At 46.2% G+C, this 17,644-nt stretch overlaps 1 protein-coding gene across 1 annotated transcript; it reads right to left on the bottom strand.

Annotated features, from left to right (window-relative positions):
- Window positions 1-16,734: 16,734 nt before the first annotated feature.
- On the bottom strand, window positions 16,735-17,407 carry SIAH3 (siah E3 ubiquitin protein ligase family member 3; the record flags this gene model as incomplete). The annotated part of the gene is made up of 1 exon (XM_009582414.1): window positions 16,735-17,407. A coding segment is annotated over one exon (594 nt), but the record flags the coding sequence as incomplete, so codon positions are not given.
- Window positions 17,408-17,644: the final 237 nt, after the last annotated feature.

A 17,644-nucleotide genomic window follows, 5' to 3' on the forward strand; every position in this document is an offset into this window, starting at 1 on the left:
ACTGAATCCTATCTTACTGATACTGCCGGACTTTTATGGCTTTATGGAAATTGGCAGTAACTTAGGCTGCTGCCTCTCTTTTCATAGAAAAATGAAGGTTTCATTGGCTTTGGGCTCTCATCCTGTTCCCCTCAATGACCCAAAGGATTTAGAGAACTTAATGAACTTTTTTCTACTGACAGTGGGAGCAGTAGGTCCAGTCCTGCCTGACTTGAGCGATGGTTGATAGATGGCCCAGAGCAACAGCTAGAGAGGCGAGACGAGGCGAGGCGAGACGAGGCGAGGAGCTCTCATCAGTGGTGTCTAACTTCTGACCTCACCGTGGGTTTAAACTCACCACCTTAGGAAGCCCAAAGGTTTAAGGGGAAAAAAAATGGCATTCTTCAGGACTGGATGATTCAAGAAATTGATGAATGATTATGGAGGCATTGTTTTGTTTTATTTTGGTTTTTTTACCTACAAGAGTAATGTTGTTAGTAGAGGCCAATATATTTTGGCAAACCACTATTTATTTACACAGGGTGGAAATGAAATTTTATTCCCCATATTGAAGTAGAAACAAACATACTTGGCATTTTCCTGGCTCCGAAATCCCATTCTGGTGAGTTCTGTGACCACAAAAATCTCGTCTCTTTGCACGGCCAACCTACCACTGCTCCACTGACTTACTGCTGCCAGTGCCCTCACAGGGCAAATCTAGGGGATCAGCTCTTGCTTGTGCAATCAGAAAACCCCATGACCTGCATTAACTAGCAATGACCAGTCCTTGAGATAAAGATAATTTTCTTGACTGAGGAGCTAACACAGCAGAAGCTTAATTTTAATTTCAGCTGGGATGTCTGGGAAGAAAACGTGCTTAGGAGAGTTGCAGACAACTTTTTTTTTTTTAAATTAAAAATGTATTTTCTTGCTAGCTTCTATTTTTTTTTTCCTGAAGAAGATATTTTGTGGTCTTATATTGATTTTGACCATGTTTTCCCATTATGCTTTAATGAAGTTTGAGGTGGACTGTCTGGTTATAGCCTTGAGGAAGGAAACAAAGGGGGAGAAATGCAGAAAGACCTGAAAGCCCTGACCTTTTCAACCTTCCAAAGAACCTTTTCAACCTTCCAAAGAACCTTTTCAATCTGTTTTGACATAATCCCCTGCTGTGAAAACCATCAGAAGCTATGGGATTTCTTGTAATGGGAAAATTAAAGCAGATTTCAGAACTTCAAAAACTCTTGTGACACCAAAGTGAATTGCCACCCTCCAACCCTCCCTCACGCCTTGTACAGCCAGGTGCTTCAACCTGACCTACAGCTGGCCTTGAGTCATAGCTCGCCTGCTGGCCACCACTTATCCCTCTCATCCTCCTGAAATGAGTACTTTAGCTTACGTTTAGCAGGTCTGTCCCAAAGATGGCAATAAGCAGCCCCAGAGGCAGGCTGAAAAGAGGAGGTAAGGGCTTCCTCTGCCTGGGAAATAGTGTGTGTGTGGAAAAGAGCCTGGCTTGGGGCTCTTGGAGGCAGGACACACACAGATGTGCAGCAGGATCCAGCAGCTGGGGACAGTCCTGGGCCCCGTTTTCTAGATGTAGGCATGGTAAAAACCCCACCCTTTCGCCTTGGAGTGGGTGTGAGGGTGCCTGGTGTCCCACATGAGGACCTCCTACTTGCTAGGGAAAATAGCCCTGAATGATTTCTCAGGAGCAGCAGTGATCCAGAAAGGGGGAAAACACGTGCACCGAAGGCTTTCTAAGTAAAAAAATTAATTACTCCCTCAGTGTTGGTGTATTTATATGGATTGCACACAGATGTGCTTATGTTTGGGGTTGGATACTCTCAGCCTAGGGATACCAGGATCTCCATCCACTGGTGCATGGGGGCTGCTCTGTATTCCCTGAAGTGTCCTGATACGGCCGAAAAGGGCCCTAAGAAGCTGACATTGTACTTCCTGGGAGAAAAAATTTGCACAAGACTCTCTGGTAGCTGTGCAAATTGTTTTGGATTAATCTCAGTCATGTCAGTGATCCTGGCAGGGTGATAACTGGCCTTTTTCCAATTTCTCCTGTATTGCTTGATGTAGGACTGATCAGCTTTCAGTCAAAGCTGATATTTTTATAAATAAATCTGGAAGCAAATTGAGTTTACATTCAGTCTCTTTGTCTATAATGCAGTTTTCATTGATGTAATAAGTTTGCAGAATGAATTTCTTCTGAGAGTCTTTATTATATTTGTTAACAAGAGCAAGGCTATTCCACTGGAGCGTTTCTACCATAGTATTTTAAATACAGAGACATTTTAATCTCTCAGTTGCTCTCATTAAACTTAGTGGCTTAAAAAACATGACTCCATGTGGACAGTTACATGAAGAATGAATCATTTGTTCAAAAATACTCATATCCTTCCTGAACCCACCCTTGTTTTGCCTGTAGCTCTGGGAAAACCACTTCTGTTTTTTTACAGATGTCTGCAGCCTCCTGCATTACTCTGTCACTTCCAGAAAATAGGATTTCTCACCTACAGATGCTGAGGAGAGAGGAGGATAGCCGTGAACATTAGGTTGAAATTACTTGTCAAGATTGATCAATTCATAGAAAGACAAAAATCCCTTTTGAAAAGGCACAGTTGATTTTTGAAGATTACTAGCGGTGTCCTCGCAGCTCCATTGTTTGGGTAAATTATACAAGGGTGCAGTTTATTACCTAAATGAAAGATACATTTGCATGTAGATGGTACATAAATTATTTCATTCTGTGCTGGTCGGTGCAATAAACAACCCCTCTCCTATACACACGCACACACAAATGCACACACACATTCACCTACCCGGGACTTATGACACAGGGGGTGGTTCTTTTCTTTGTGTTTTCTTTTTCCTTTTATTGCCTTGTAAGTATTTTTATTTGACAAAGCACTGGGGAAGGAGTACATGAATCTATTAAAGATAACAAAGCTCCATTATGACCCGAAACTCAAGAAAGCAGACAAATAAATCTTTCATAATGTGAAATAGCTGGTCTCTAGCTCTTCAAGCAAAGAAGAAGGAGTCGATCTCAAAATGAACACTAAACTGAATCCTGCTGTTCTTGTGGTGACTTCTTGTTGCAGCGATTTCTTCTTACGATTTAGTCATGTCATGATGCATTAATTACCGTCTGTGTGGGTCTGTTTAATGGGAGCATTAAGAGACAATACCTGTTTCGTTCCCTCCCGGAGTAGTATTTATAGGAGACAAGTGTGCGTGTACCAGAAAACAGCTCCTGATCTGCTGCATGCTTTATGGTCCACTGATGTAGGCTGTTAACAGGCAGGCAGTTGGCTGTCTCTCACAGGAAAAAAAGATATGTTTCGTAAACATTTCTAGCTTCCTGCTCTGATTTTCAGCCTGGTTTCCTTCAGAGATGTGGTTTACGCAGCCCTGCACCATGCAATGTCCTCATCGTGCCTGAACCATTGGGCAATTTTGCCTGGGTGCACCAGAGCCGGGGGGGTTAAGCCTCGCCACCAGCAGCTGTATCCAAGGCTGAGTTTCGGTTCTGCTGTGCCCGTGCTGCTCACAGATGCTAGCAAGCCCTTCCCTCTGCCCCACCTCTCTCCTAGGGTGGTGAGATGTCTCGTCCCCAGGGAAAGTCCGTGTGTCAGCTCTATGGGCAGCCGGGGAATTGGGTGTCCCGCAAAAGCGAGTGTCCCGGGCTAACCTGGAGCTGCCAGGTGGGTTTCAGGGGGAGAGGTGACGAAGCTGAGGACAGGGATCTCCCAGTGGTACCTGCAACGGAGGACAGGCTACATCACGCGTGCGCTCCCGGGGGACAGTGTAGAACCTGGGAAAGGGCCGTGAGGCTGCAGAAGTGTCCCAGGCTTGCAGAAAGGTGCAGCTGGAGCTCGCAGTCCATCTCTTGCACAAGACACGTGTCTAAGCTTTGGGCTGGAATAAGAAAAGTGTGGATGTTTCAGCCCCCAGCACCCACAAATTGGGGAAAATCAAAGTATTTCTGTGCAAGAAATATCCCGATCCCCCGTCTTGGGCTGTGTGGAAATCCACCTGAAACGTTATGAAAGCCCTCTCTGACCACTTTGTTTGCTGATCACGTGCGAGCAGCCTCGGGAAAAATAAAGCAGCTCTTGCTTCTAGTCGTTTTCCCCTTTGTCCATTAACATTTCATTTTCCTAAGATTAAGGATAAAAAATTGAAGACCCAAACAGCCTCGTGTTTCTGAACACTGCAACAGCAGAAAGAAACAAAATGAAACAACCCCTTAAATTATTGCATTTTCAAAAAGAATCATCATCTCATCCTACAGACAGTGTGCGCCAGGCCCTCATTAGCATCCCGGGCTATTTTTAGCCCCTGTTCTTGCTGCGCATGAAATTTGGCTGTTTTAAAGGAAGTACCACACTGCCCTCCCCAAATATCATTTTGGTCCACAAAAAGCACTCTGACCCTTCCTGCCTTGGGTCTGAAGGCACAACTGCCTTCTCTGCACACTTGCGACTGCTCTGCAGTCACTGGGGTATTTGTTCATGGGGAAGTGTAGGAAAATCACCTGCCAGATCTCCCTCTTCCGTCATCAGCTCTTTTTTTTTTGTGTCTGCTGTGAAGAAATTTGTCAATCCCAAAAGAGGTGGAGCCCTCCTCTTCAGACCTTGTTGACACAGAGTTTAGGATTGTGCGGGCAGGCCAGAGAAAGCGAGGACGACGGAAATTAAATTCTCCGTTTGCTGCTGAACTGGAGACCGATGCTAACCCACAGCCCAGGATGCTCCTCTGGTAACCTTTTGTTATTGCCAGCTGGTAAATGAATGAACTCCCCGGGGAATTTTAGCATATGGCAGGGGATTCCCTTCTAGCCTGCAGTATTCGGGGTAGGTTTCACTCTGGTTTTCCTGGAGATTTGAGCCCCCAACAAAAAGCGGAGGTTGATGTGAGCCATGTAAAGACTTTATTCCTTTCATCCCAAAGTAGGTGTCTGAATAGCTGAAAAGGGTTACATCCTCAAAGTGCCCTACCTCCACCCTCTACGAGGGAAACTACGGGTGACCTGTGCAGACCCAGGCAATTATCTTCCAGATGTCTAAAATCAGAGGGGACAAGATCCATGCTTCGTGTCCAAGGGGAGAAGTTGGTTCTTGTAGTCCCTTCAAGTCCACTTTACTTTGCACATGTGGCAGAGAATTTCAGGTGCCTCCACGCTGGATCAGATACAGATTTCTTTCACTGTTTTGCTGAATTATTTAACACGAGCTCAATGTCCCTCACAGCTAGGTTCCAGAGGAATGAGTGGTAATGAGGCAGTAATTTGTATGAGAGACAACAGGTCAGCTGAAGGTACCCTGCTCTGAGAAGAGGGTGGAGGTTGCTCCAATAAACCATGAATATTCATCTTGCACATCTGGTCAGTTTTGATCACTCAGCTCTTTTCAAGGCAATCTCTATCAAGCTTCCTGAGCGCCTGAAACAGGTTTTGGCAATAAGAAAGCAAAGAAAAAGATTGATGTTAAAAGGAATTGACAGGCAATAGGGTTAGAGATCCTGCCCAATTCTGATCTTGCAAATAACCAACCTGAAATTAAAGGATTAATCTGTGAGGGTCTTTGACAACTTATGGGGTAGTGCTAAAGTCTATTCCCTGTTATTTGTCCAGAAGAAAAAAAACAAACAAAGACCAACCCCCAAAGCCTGCAGGCAATAAGGAGCAGCTTCGTGTTGTTTCCATTTAGTCAAATGACAGAAAGATTAGAAAATGCCAAGAATCCCTTTCTTTGTTTCCCCACATGACCAGTTTTGGGCTAGACACAGGACCAAAGCTCTGATTTCCACGTGGGTTTTCAAGCTCCTGCCACCAAACGCAGGCGGTGCTGAATCCAGTTTACAAGAGCAATTGGGGACAGCCCAAGCTGGGAGCGTTGGGACCTGTGTTTTGCCCTTGGTGATGGTGACGCTTTTCTTTTCAAACTGGTTGTGACTGTAGAAGATTAAAGGTAGGCAATAATGAATTGTAAGGCAAGCTTTTGTAGGCAGTGCACTTTGGCAATTGTTCGTTTCTTCCTAGTATTTCATTTCTACCCTCTCATGATGCACTACCCTCTTCATAAAAGTAGCCCTCCAACACAAGCAAGTGATACAAGCTGAGAATGCCAAATAGGATTTAATGGCATTTTTCATGGCAGACATTGTGAAATGTTTTACAGATACCAACAGAAGGGTTTACTGCTGCTCTTTCATGTAGTACATCATGATGTGGATTTCTAGAAAATTATATATATTGGTTCAGATTGAGAAATTCTCTCTGAGGCATCATTGCATGTTAAAGCAGAGCACTTCATACAATGTAATATATTAAGTTGATGTCAAATATTTGGAGGGGACAGTGGAATATGAATGCTAACAAATAAAGTATATGTCAAAACATGTATGGAAGAAAACGCTGCTTAGGATTTGTACAGTAAATTTCTTACCTATTCCTATGCCACTTTCTTTACTTAAATTTCAATCTGGCATACCTCACGTGGGTTCAGGCAGGTAATCCATGCTTATCTTCAAGTCTGTGCTTAGTCCTTCCTTGTCTATTGAAATGCTTAAGCATATGCATAGATGACCTGACTGAAGTCCTAGGAAAATATTGCTATGCATTGGTCCTTAAATGAAGCATCTGCTTTAGGAGCTTTGCTATCGTAAGGCTCTCAAGTGGCACACACATGTACTGCTCATCCAAAAAGGAACAGTTTCAGTTTCTCAAAGGATTAATTTTCTAGAGGCATTAGCAGAGCCATACAGCTTGAATTTTAAAAGAAAAAGATGGGCTTTTGAAGATACTGTCATTGATGCTCACAGATGGACACACCTCAGCATCTCAGAGGTTAAGCTAAGCATTTGGATTAAGCGACCTGAACTGTAATCAAATCATGGAGTAGTTACTTTCCAGAAACCCCTCTTCTTCTCCATAGTCCTCTGCTGAGCTTCAGGGATGCCCACCTTGCCAGCCCAGCTCCAAGCACTCCTTATTGCACTCCTTGATGCTTCTTTCTAACTAACTGAAACTGGAAGCCTGGCTCACAGTCTCTCGCTGGTTTTCTGCTGCTGCGCGCTTTGCAATGCCTTACGCGAGTTTGCCTTAGGGTTAAACCCGTCTGCCGGGAAATGACATGTGACATCTAACACAAGGCTGAAGAGATAGCCAGGATCCCCTAACCCCTTGGGAATATGAAGTCTTGTGCAATTATGTTGACATAACGTAGAGGTGGTTTGGGTTCACTTTTTCAGCTGGGTAGTTTTCTTTTTAGAAGAATTAAAGTGAGGGCCTTTAAGAACTGCAAGGGGGTGGGATTGCTACCTGTGGAGGAATAAGGATAGTTTTGTGGGCTGGAGGCAAGGCTACTTACCAGGGAAGGGGACTGCTCTGGGGTGGGGTGATGAGGGGACAGCCAGCTCTTCTGCCTTGGGGGTGGTGACCCCATACTCCACGATGGTGTTTGAGCTGGAGCTGCAGCCTGAAGGCTGTGGTCTGAGGGACTGAGGACCATTCTCAGGATCATGCGTCACCATGACTACAATCAAAACCTCCCCCAGACAAAGTGATTTGAATGCGCTCGTCATCACTGGATGAGAAGAGAGCAGTAAGCCATAGGCATTTTAGTGACAATGAAAATGTTTCCCAGCTTCACCACTGCTATTTCTGCCTTTCCCTAGAGGACCTGAGACCAAACATTTGTGTAGCTGAGGAGTCAGGAGGACCTCTACTCATCACAGCCTCACGAGGGAGCTGGCCAAAAGCATCCGTTAACTACACAGCCCTTTTCCAACACCCTCCCGCTTGACAACAAAAAAGTCCCCAAGCCAGCTCGCTTAGTGCTTCTTTGATCAGAGACGACTGCCATCGAGTCTTTTAATATGCAATTATACTTTGAAAGGTTACTCTGAGAAAACGGTGCCGTGAGGCTCCATGCTTATTGACTCCCTTCCCTGGGCAATTTGCTCAGTTTACATGTAATGAATAAATGTTGTTCTTGGCTGCTGCCCAGCCCAACGGGTCTGAAAGCCAAGCTGTGTCAGCTTTCTGCCAGGGCATTATCACCAAAACTAAAGGTTGCTCCAGAAAAATCTCTTGACCTGTAGCCTAGGAGTGAGTTTTTCCTGTCACATTTGTATTTGGGCACTTTGCCGTAATCCTCCTTATCATCATCCCCATTTCTTCTGTTTTCAGCTGCTGCTGATCACTCCCTGTATCCCAGTTAGATTTTGGTGTCATTTTGTCCCACTGTCAATTTTCACCTGTAGCGTAGCTCCTAACCTAGCTGTGATGGTTCAGACCTGTCTCTAGAACTGGCTGTTGTGTCTGCTCAAGGCAATCAGGAGAGGAAAATGGGGTTTGTCATGTTAGACAGTATATCAGCCTTGTAGATGGCTGCAATCTGTAGGGTTAATTTAGCTCCAGGATGGACCCACTATGGGCTGAGCAAGTGACTTAACCTGGTAAAGTGGTGGGACTATTATGGCAGGATGGCCTCTGATGCTTGTGCTGGCTCACCTCTAGTCAGATCACGGACCTCACAGCAATGCAGTGTGAATGTGACTGCTTTACAGATTGTTGTGGTTTAACCCCAGCCAGCAACTAAAAGCCCCACCCAGCCGCTCGCTCACTCCCCCCGCAGCAGGATAGGGGAGAGAATCGGAAGGGTAAAAGTGAGAAAACTCGTGGGTTGAGATACAGACAGTTTAATAGGTAAAGCAAAAGCCATGCACACAAGCAAAGCAAAATGAGGAATTCATTCACTCCTTCCCATCGGCAGGCAGGTGTTCAGCCATCTCCAGGAAAGCAGGGCTCCATCACATGTAATGGTTACTTAGGAAGACAAAATGCCGTAACTCCAAACGTCCCCCCCTTCCTGCTTCTTCCCCCAGTTTTATATGCTGAGCATGATGTCATATGGTCTGGGATATCCCTTTGGTCAGTTGGGGTCAGCTGTCCCAGCCGTGTCCCCTCCCAGCTTCTTGTGCACCCCCAGCCTGCTCACTGGTGAGGTGGGGTGAACAGCAGAAAAGGCCTTGACTCTGTGTAAGCACTGCTCAGCAGTAACTATAACATCCCTCTGCTATCAACCCTGATTTCAGCAGAGACCCAAAACATAGCCCCATACCAGCTACTATGAAGAAAACTAACTCCACCCCAGCCAAAACCAGCATATAGATCTAGGGCTCAAAAGGATCATTCTGATCTTGTGGCTGAATGGTGCAGATGGGGTTTCCGCAGCAAGAGTGCACCTGGGGAGCATCATCAAGTCTGGAGAAAAGCTACACTGTGCCTACATGTCAGTCACTGAGGAACTGAGAGCCCGAAGTGTGGCCCATTTGACCTGACAGCCATTGAGTCTGAAAGGGAAGTGCAACCATCACTGCACAGGGAAACTTCATGAGTCATGGTAGGGCTTTCACTTAGGTTGCAACTCGAGTGAAGACGAGTGCGTTTTGCAGAATGAAATCCTCCGTTTCTCTCTGGATGGGAGGATCTCTGAAGTTAAGGTTTATATTCAAAGACTTCTCAGCATTTGGGTCTGTGCTGTTTGGAATTTCTCTCCACGTACAGCGATGGGCCCTCCAGGACGGACACCCCCATGGTGCTTCTGTGCTGGCCGCAGTGGCCTGGACACCTGCATGGCCAGTAACAGCTCTGGTTCTCCAGGTTTCCAGCTGAGAGAAGAAGAGCAATCAGGAGGCACGGGTGAGATGCGATCTAGCACAGACAGTATGATTAAGTGCTCACCCTCAATACACTAAGGACATCTCTCATGCAGAAATGTTTTGTCAACATGACTTCTCAATGTATAGATAACCACCAATCAACATATGTCAGTGCTGCATAACAGACTATGGGGCCGGTGGGTTTGCCATAACCCACAGCCTGGCTGTCAACACCAGCCAGTACAGACATACACTGCTGGAGGGCCCAGGTTTAATCTCCACTGGTTTTCAACACGGGAGTTATCACACGCAATCGCTGTACAACAGCAACAACAATTTACAGGCTGTCAGGAATGCAGCCAGTCCTCCTCAGGCTGGGGGCTGTCCCTGTCTTTTGCCAATGCAGCAGAGGAGCCATGTAGAAGCTTTCCCAGAGGAGGCTGGATAAATGTCCTCAGCAGCTCTCACACTGGTCACACCGTTCAGTGGATATTTATACTCTTTTTTTGCAGTCCCAGTTAAGGATTTCTTTGAGAAAACTCTGGCAGTGACAGAGCAGGGGCTGTGACGTGCCGAAGTTCAACTCTCTCTGCCTACTGAAATCCTTTTCCAAAGACACATGTCACAAGAAACCACTGCCCAGAGGTGACAGTAATATATTTCTGCTTCACTCAGGACTCTCCTAGCTAATTTTTTTAGTTCAGCATTTCTTTGAGTAATAAGGGTAGCCCTGAAACTGTCACTCTTCTGGATATCTTCTTCTACATCTCAGTAAGGCAAAAGCATACGCGACACCCGAAGCTCATTTTGAGTAATGATCGCTTTCAGTATCAGCTGCTACTTTTAAAGATGTTATCAGCCCTAAAAGGCCTCACTGCATTATTATTTTATGTTAGTATATTATACTATTATTCATTGATATTACTGTAGTTCCCAGAGACCTTTCTGTGGATGAGGACCCTACCGTGGAAGGTGTGGTGACAGCTAGCCATGTTTGGTAGCCTACTGTCGTTGTCAGAAGCCAGAGAGGAATAGGTATCCCAAAATAGGAGCCATCTGATGGAGATATGAATGGGCCTAATGTTTCTGTGCAAGATCTCCTGTTTTAATTCTCAAAGCTAAGGGAGGGACTCACATTGATTTTGGCTGCTGTTGGACTGAGCATCTCTAGAACTGGTGGCATCCAGTTCTGTGGTCCAGCCATTTGCCACAGTTTGTTAGGAGAGACACAAACTGACCCTGCTGGGTGTATCTAGTGCTCCTGCTGTGAAAGGCAGAGGCAAAGACGTAGGGCTTGCCTGCATCCCTCCCATGCACACACACCGATGAGCCTAGCAGAGCATCAGTGGAGCCTCGCTGTCTCGTGCCCTAAAACCATCTCAGCCTAAAAGTCGATAGTTTAGAGAACAGTCTTAAAATCAAAAAAGGCTTCAAGCCAGCTGTCTGACAGCTGTTATTTTCAATAGTTGAAGCGGGGATTGTAACATGAAGAAAGTGTCCATATAGGTTGTGCTTGTGACTCTGGATTCACCCTGAACAGGTAGGAGATCAGGTAGCGCTCTCCCCACAGTCTGCTGGCCGGGCAGTCAGGTCTGAAAAGAAAGATCCTTTCCAGACTTGTTTCATACAGGGCAGTGTTTCTTTCACTTTTTAAAGTGGTGTCCCTTACTAGAGAAAGGAAGAATATCTGAGTTTCTCTTGAACTCAAGCCAATAGGACCTGACTGGCAGTGAAGTGACTCTTGCTATGCAGACATCCAGGCTGCAGCAGTAAGGAAAGTGCTTTTAAGATTACCTGAAAACTCTGCCCCAAATCTCACGTTTGCATTTGAATAAGTTTATTTCTTTGTCTAAAGCTCTGATTTTTCAGCCTGCACCACATGGATGTTGAAGCAGTTCATCACTGTTGCCATGAAAGTTCAAAGCCATTTATCTTCAATAAGGTTACTTGATGCAATTTCTAACAGCAAGAACCCATCAGTCCTGGGGCTTTCTACAAGATTAAATGATGTATTCAGATAGGCAATGTCTCAGGAGGATTTTCAGTACCGGGAAGATATAAAGCTCGTTCTAGTTGAAGGACAGCAGGCTTTGCAATTGTTGTTTCCCATTTGCCTCCCACTAAGGTTTGTTAGGCTCTTTTTTGGAGCCTGGCATCCCTTTGTGAAAGTACTGCGAGAACAGCCATCTTTGCAATGAATGTTAGTCCTCATCCTTCTCTTGAAGATGATCACTGCCTGCTAATCCTTCACACGCATGTTCTGGAGGGCCAGAGCCCAAAGGGGGATAAAAGAGCTATGCATTAGTCTGTTGCCTTTGTGGAGAAAGAATGAGTGATCGTAGTCCTAACCAAGGGTATATGAGGTATAGGTTTAATTTGATGTTCTGCCAAAGATTTTTTGGGTGGTTGTCAGCAAATACTCTCCTACTTGATGAGAGTCATACAAGTGACAGCAAAACTGTCAGGTCGCAGGGCTTGGAGGAACCACTAGCAGCCCCATCAAAACCAGAGGAGCTGTGGGGCAGGAGAGGGGCTGGGTGTCTGCACTCACTGTGCAGCCTCAGGGCCATCCGCATGCAAACCCACAGTGCCAAGGGCTGATCCTCTCATCCGCACTGCTCCCGAGACAAGGCTCCCAGCAGAGGAGAGACCCTTTTGCTGGGTGGAAGGTGCTGATGTGAAGCGACACATCTCTACCTAGAGCCTCAGCTCCCCGCTGGTTTGCTAGTCTCAGGAGGTTTGATCATTTTCCTGACAGCCCCCGCTGCGACCTCGCTCCGAGTGGTTTCCGTTGAGTAATATTTTTGTCCGGAGGTCGAGCTCTGCCCTCAGTGGTATGTGTACACCTCTGGAGGCTGCAGGCGCTGCCCTGTGCTACCCTGCTGTGAAACCCCCTCGTTTTCTGCAGGGTCGTCTCTGCAGAAGATGAATCATCTTTTTTTTGTGAATAGTTCTAGTGAAGATACCTGTGGCATAGTACAACCTTTGTTTTCCGCCCTTTGCCCAGCCGGTGTGAGCATGCAGGTTAATTGGATTAAAAAAAAAAAAAGGATTAAAAGCTTACGCTTGTGTCTGAACAGTTCACCAGCTGCAGCTCCTCTCTGTGAGAAGGTGTTTCTGATCCAGCTAAGCATAAGTGCATCTCTGTGTCTGTTCTGACGAACCCTTCTCTGATCAAGGTGTTTTCCAGGTGTGCTATGAGTTAGAAAAGCAGACCAATCACCTATACTACAGTATTGTCAATCAGGCTTCATTCCTCTGGTGCCCAAAAGAGAGAGCCATGCAGCAGTACCCGGCAATTTATTGTAGACCATTCATTTTGTTATAACCCTTTCATTGTCCAGAATTTACCGTCCCTCCTTTCTTCAGTAGCTTACTGGCCTGTATTCATAAAGGATGGTATGAAATGTAGGATGTGATATCAGAGCCCAGCGGGAAGAGAACTACTGCCCTACTTCTCAGCAAGCCCTCAGGCTGGCACTGGCACAGCAAGATCCTTTGTCATCTTCAAGATGATGAGACTCAGGATGCTTCAGCTGATTTATAAGGAGTCATGGATATATGATGTGAGCTTAATTCATAATGGGATTGAGCTGAAAGCACTAATGCTGTTTTACTGCAGATCTGACATTAGCATTCACACTGTATCTGATGGATAGTGCAGAAGAACCAAAGTAGGTTTTCTAGTGGGTCTGGTAGCAATCCATCTGGCTCAGCCTGAAGAAATTATTGTTGCAATTTACTAATCTAGGCACAAGAAAATCCATCCGTGAACACAGATATGTAAAAACTCAAAAAAAAACCCCCAAAAACCTATTTTGTCTATGTAAAAAAAAAAAAACCCAAACAAAATAAAGAGGGAAAACTGCTCTCAGGTAGGTAGGAAAACAGAATTTTGCAACACCTACATAGCGATTTTGCAAGACCTCATTTTCCTCTGCACCAAAATAAGTACAGACTAAGTTCTTCACAGACTAAGTTCTTCACATTTTTGAAGGAGTTTAGAGTGACTGGATGCAAAATATTAGGGTACGAAATGAATTCTAGAAGCCCCAAGTTCAGCCCAAATTTTTAAAGCCAAACTACAACTGCCATGAGTAGAGAGCCGTAAAAAGTGCTATATTATGGACACTGAAAGACTGCATGTAAACTGAATTTCACTGTTGATCCTACTTGCCAGCATTTTAGGATTTATGTCCCATCATGCAGAATATTTACTTCACCTTTGCTTTATGGCAGTGAAGGGTTGCTCATAGGCTTTGAATTATGATGGAATTAGAATGTCTTCCATGGTAGAAAGTCCTTAAATATACCCTTAAACATTTGAGTTTTATGTTGAGATGCTTACGAAGGCTGGATTTAGGTACCCATATCTCCTTTCTCCCCAAAATGTGTCCTCCTTTTCTGTACTGGGAGTCTTACTGGGCAGATTTTCATCAATACTCCAACACATCTGGATTTCTGAAATCCCTGCCAGAGCTGAGGCTTTGCAGCTGTGGAGAGAGCCGAGTGAGGAGGTTTCTTGGTTGGCTGCAAAGAGCAGTGAGAGAGATTTGAGCAATGGCACCTAAGAGGCAGAGCGGGAGGAGGCAAGCAGCACCATGGGCTCTGCAAGCTGGAGGGGGAAGCCCAGGTTGAGAGCTTGATAGCGGGCTGAGAAGGGTGGTCACCAGATGAGGACTGGGAAGGAAATGGAAAGGCTGAACTTTTGGTGTGGTCATGAGAAAGCTCTAGGAGAAGGACATGCGGGATGTGAGGAGGTCCGTGGCGGGGAGGTCAGATTTCCACTGTGCCTCCTGCCCCATCCAAACCAGAAAACCAGGATTCTGGCAAGGGATGGAGATGCCCATCCTGGAGAACTGCTGCTATTACACTCATCCTGCCAGAAATACACTGGTCTTTTGGTGAGGGGCATGCCCAAAAATACCAACAGCACATTCTTCATTTCAGTGGATGCTTCAAGAACAAAACAAGGTGCCAACTAGCAAGAAGTAAATAGTCTGAAACAAGTGAATACCCAAGGAATATCCCTCCTCCTAGAACTGGTTGTGATCAGACAACAAAAGCAGCATTACATTAGGTCTCTACCACAGTGTACAAAGAGCTCAGGAAGTTTAAGCTAGAGGAACTGTTTATATTGGGGGTTTATTGCTTTTGCTTTGTTTTAATTCAGCAGCAGAATATTTGCTGGAGGAGCTGGAGAAGCCAGTTAGAGTCCACAAAAATGCCAATGATTTATTTATTGCCATCATTTAGGGAAAGGGCAGCAGTTGCTGCTTCTGAATATTTAACATCGCAGGAAAAAAGCAAGCCACTCTGAAGTGAGTGTTCCAGTGAAGTCCTGCAAACCAGCATGCCCCCCTGGCCCCCCAAATTCAGAGGTGGGAGAGCCGTGAAGGTATGCCCCACCATACTCTTACAGGGACTGCGACTTCTTCTTCAGACCTCAGCTCGCGTGGTCATGAGCCGCCTGTTGAAGAGATCCTGGCTCCTCTCTGAGCAGTAACCTGCTATGAAAGCCCAGGTAAGGAGGCGAGGTGCATCTGCAGCTCAGAAGGCATTACCTGCGTAACATTCATCTCAGGAAAACCGCAATTTGTTTTACTTCACGCATCATGTATAATAATTCCCAGGAGAGCAGCAGGTGGGAGAGATTAGCATCAGAGCTTTTCCCTACCCAAAGCCAGCTACAGCGAGACGCCTTTTGAAACACTGAAGGACTGTTCTTAGCTAGCTTCCCCCCTCCCTTGGTTTTCCAAGGGACTAAAGCAAACAGCCTCAATCTCTCCAGCTACTAACCGACACAACCCGCCAGATGTTTCTCAAAAAAAGCATTCAGGAGCAGCCAGGCCACAGCCACACATGGGCAGAAGGGAAACAGGAAAAGACAATTTCCCATGCTTCTCGTGTGTCACACTCACGGTAGAGCCCCCTCCTTCAACACGTCACCTGCTGCGGTGGGATTTCACTGCTGTCGTCGGCTGTGGAGGAAACGTGCCTGACTGCAGATAGGACTGAGGGTCAGGAGATGGCCAGCACCTGCCTCTGACTCTCCCCAGGGAGCCATCCAAGGGAGAAGCTCTTAGAGAAGCCAGTTTCTTCTTGTGACCATCACCATCTGTGAAACACCCTCAGCAGAATGAAAGGGACCATCATCACCCACCAAGTGTATGGAAGGAAAAAAAAAAAAAGTTATTTTTAAAGGAGAGCATTTCAAATCTCATAGCCAATTTGCAGACAGATATTCTGGCTGCACTGTTTTAAATCAATATTTAGCAGAACATGCTGTAGGTCTAAGTGGCACAGAATTCAATAGCAAGATCAGGTCACAACTTAGAACCTTCCTGATACTTTATCTTCTGAAAATCTCTTTTTGAATGCTTAAGGAAATAGCAGCTAAAGAGGTGAATGCCCTGATGGCTGGCTATGGTTATATCCATCCTGGAGTCACCATCTAGCATGCCTTTCACTGCCCATCATGATACAAGAGTGAGATTTAACCATGCTCACAGTGACCACCCACTAGCTATCATCCCCGGTTTAACGCAGGATGAGGCTTCCAGGCCCCAGCTCAGCGGAGGTGGTGACTTTTTCTTCTGAAGCTTTCATTGTCTGGGTGGTGAAGGTTGCTTCCTCAGAAGCTGAAGGGAGTTCTGAAACTGCAAATTCCCCGGGACTTGGTTGTGACCACGGTGTAAGAGTTAAATCACTATTGCTAGTATGGAAACCTGGGTGCTCTTGTCGCTTAGTGGAATACTTTACCTTTTACCAGGCACAGGATAATACCTTTACCTTAATACCAGGCAATTAGGCAGACAATGAAGGAAACACATTTGCATAGCATGCTTAGACCAAAGGCTTCTGAGAGTCACCCCGCGTGCACTTTCCAGGAGAAAGTGTTTTTTCCAGTGTTGCAGGAGGGCGACAGTAAATTGATTAGCCTCTTTAAAATTTCTCATAAAATTGTATTAACAAAACGGTAAATACATTACACAGAGACTGTAACCACAGGATGTTTACATAATGCCCACTGTGGACGAGTACTAAATACCATAAAAGACCTGAGACCCCCCCTAAAAGTCCGCAAGTTCTGGCTCTCACAAGGCAGCTAGAGCACCATTGTTTCTCCTCCTCCTCTTCTTCCTCTTCCCCCTCACTTTTCAGCTTCGGCGTTGTGAACTTTGCTGGTGGTTATTGCAATTCCTATCGCTAGGCTTCCGTTGTCGGAAAAGAGCTGAGCCAGGGAAGTGTTCAGCACAAGGCAATCCCCATCCGAAATGACAGAGTCAACACACTCCAGTACCGACCTGGGGGTCGCCTCCCACTTAAGGCGCCTCTGGTTCCTGTTGAGCTCCAGCCGGTAGGTGAAGTTGTCGGCTTGGGTCGGCGTGCCGATCAGCATCATCGTAGCGAAGAACTGGGGGTGGCCTTCATACTTCTCCTGCTTCCTGAGGACCAGCAAAAACTGGTGGCCAAGGCAAGAGTGCATGATGATCCAGTCCGTGGGTGCGGGCAGGTGCATGTCCGTGGCCAGGAAGACAATCTCTGCCCCCTGAAGGATGTTGATGCGATGGGTCTGCCTCAGGTGGGACACCACCACCTCCAGGTGCCCTTCCCATGGGCAGGAGAAGAGCGGGCACGTGCAGGGAACCAGCTGGGGGTCGTGTACTGCTTCGTGGTGATGGCAGGGAGGAAGGACGCCTTGCTCCGTGGACGTCTGTGCAGCTGCACAGCGGGTCGGTGCATACTACGAGAAGAGAGAAATTACATGTGAGAGCAGGTGGACCAGAAACCGGTGCAGACACACAAGGTGCAGACCCCTCAGACACCAGCCACCCCTCCTAAAACAGCACTGGTGGGAACACCAGGAACTCAGCGCTGCTGAAACCAGGCTGAGATCAGGGGCAATCCAGGCCTGGATCTGCACAGCAAAAAGTGCTGGCAGTTGCCTTGTTCTCCAGGAGAAGAGAGGAACCATTTGAGC

This window comes from Fulmarus glacialis, unplaced genomic scaffold, assembly GCF_000690835.1.
Source record: "Fulmarus glacialis isolate BGI_N327 unplaced genomic scaffold, ASM69083v1 scaffold5610, whole genome shotgun sequence".
Classification (NCBI taxonomy): Eukaryota; Metazoa; Chordata; class Aves; order Procellariiformes; family Procellariidae; genus Fulmarus; species Fulmarus glacialis.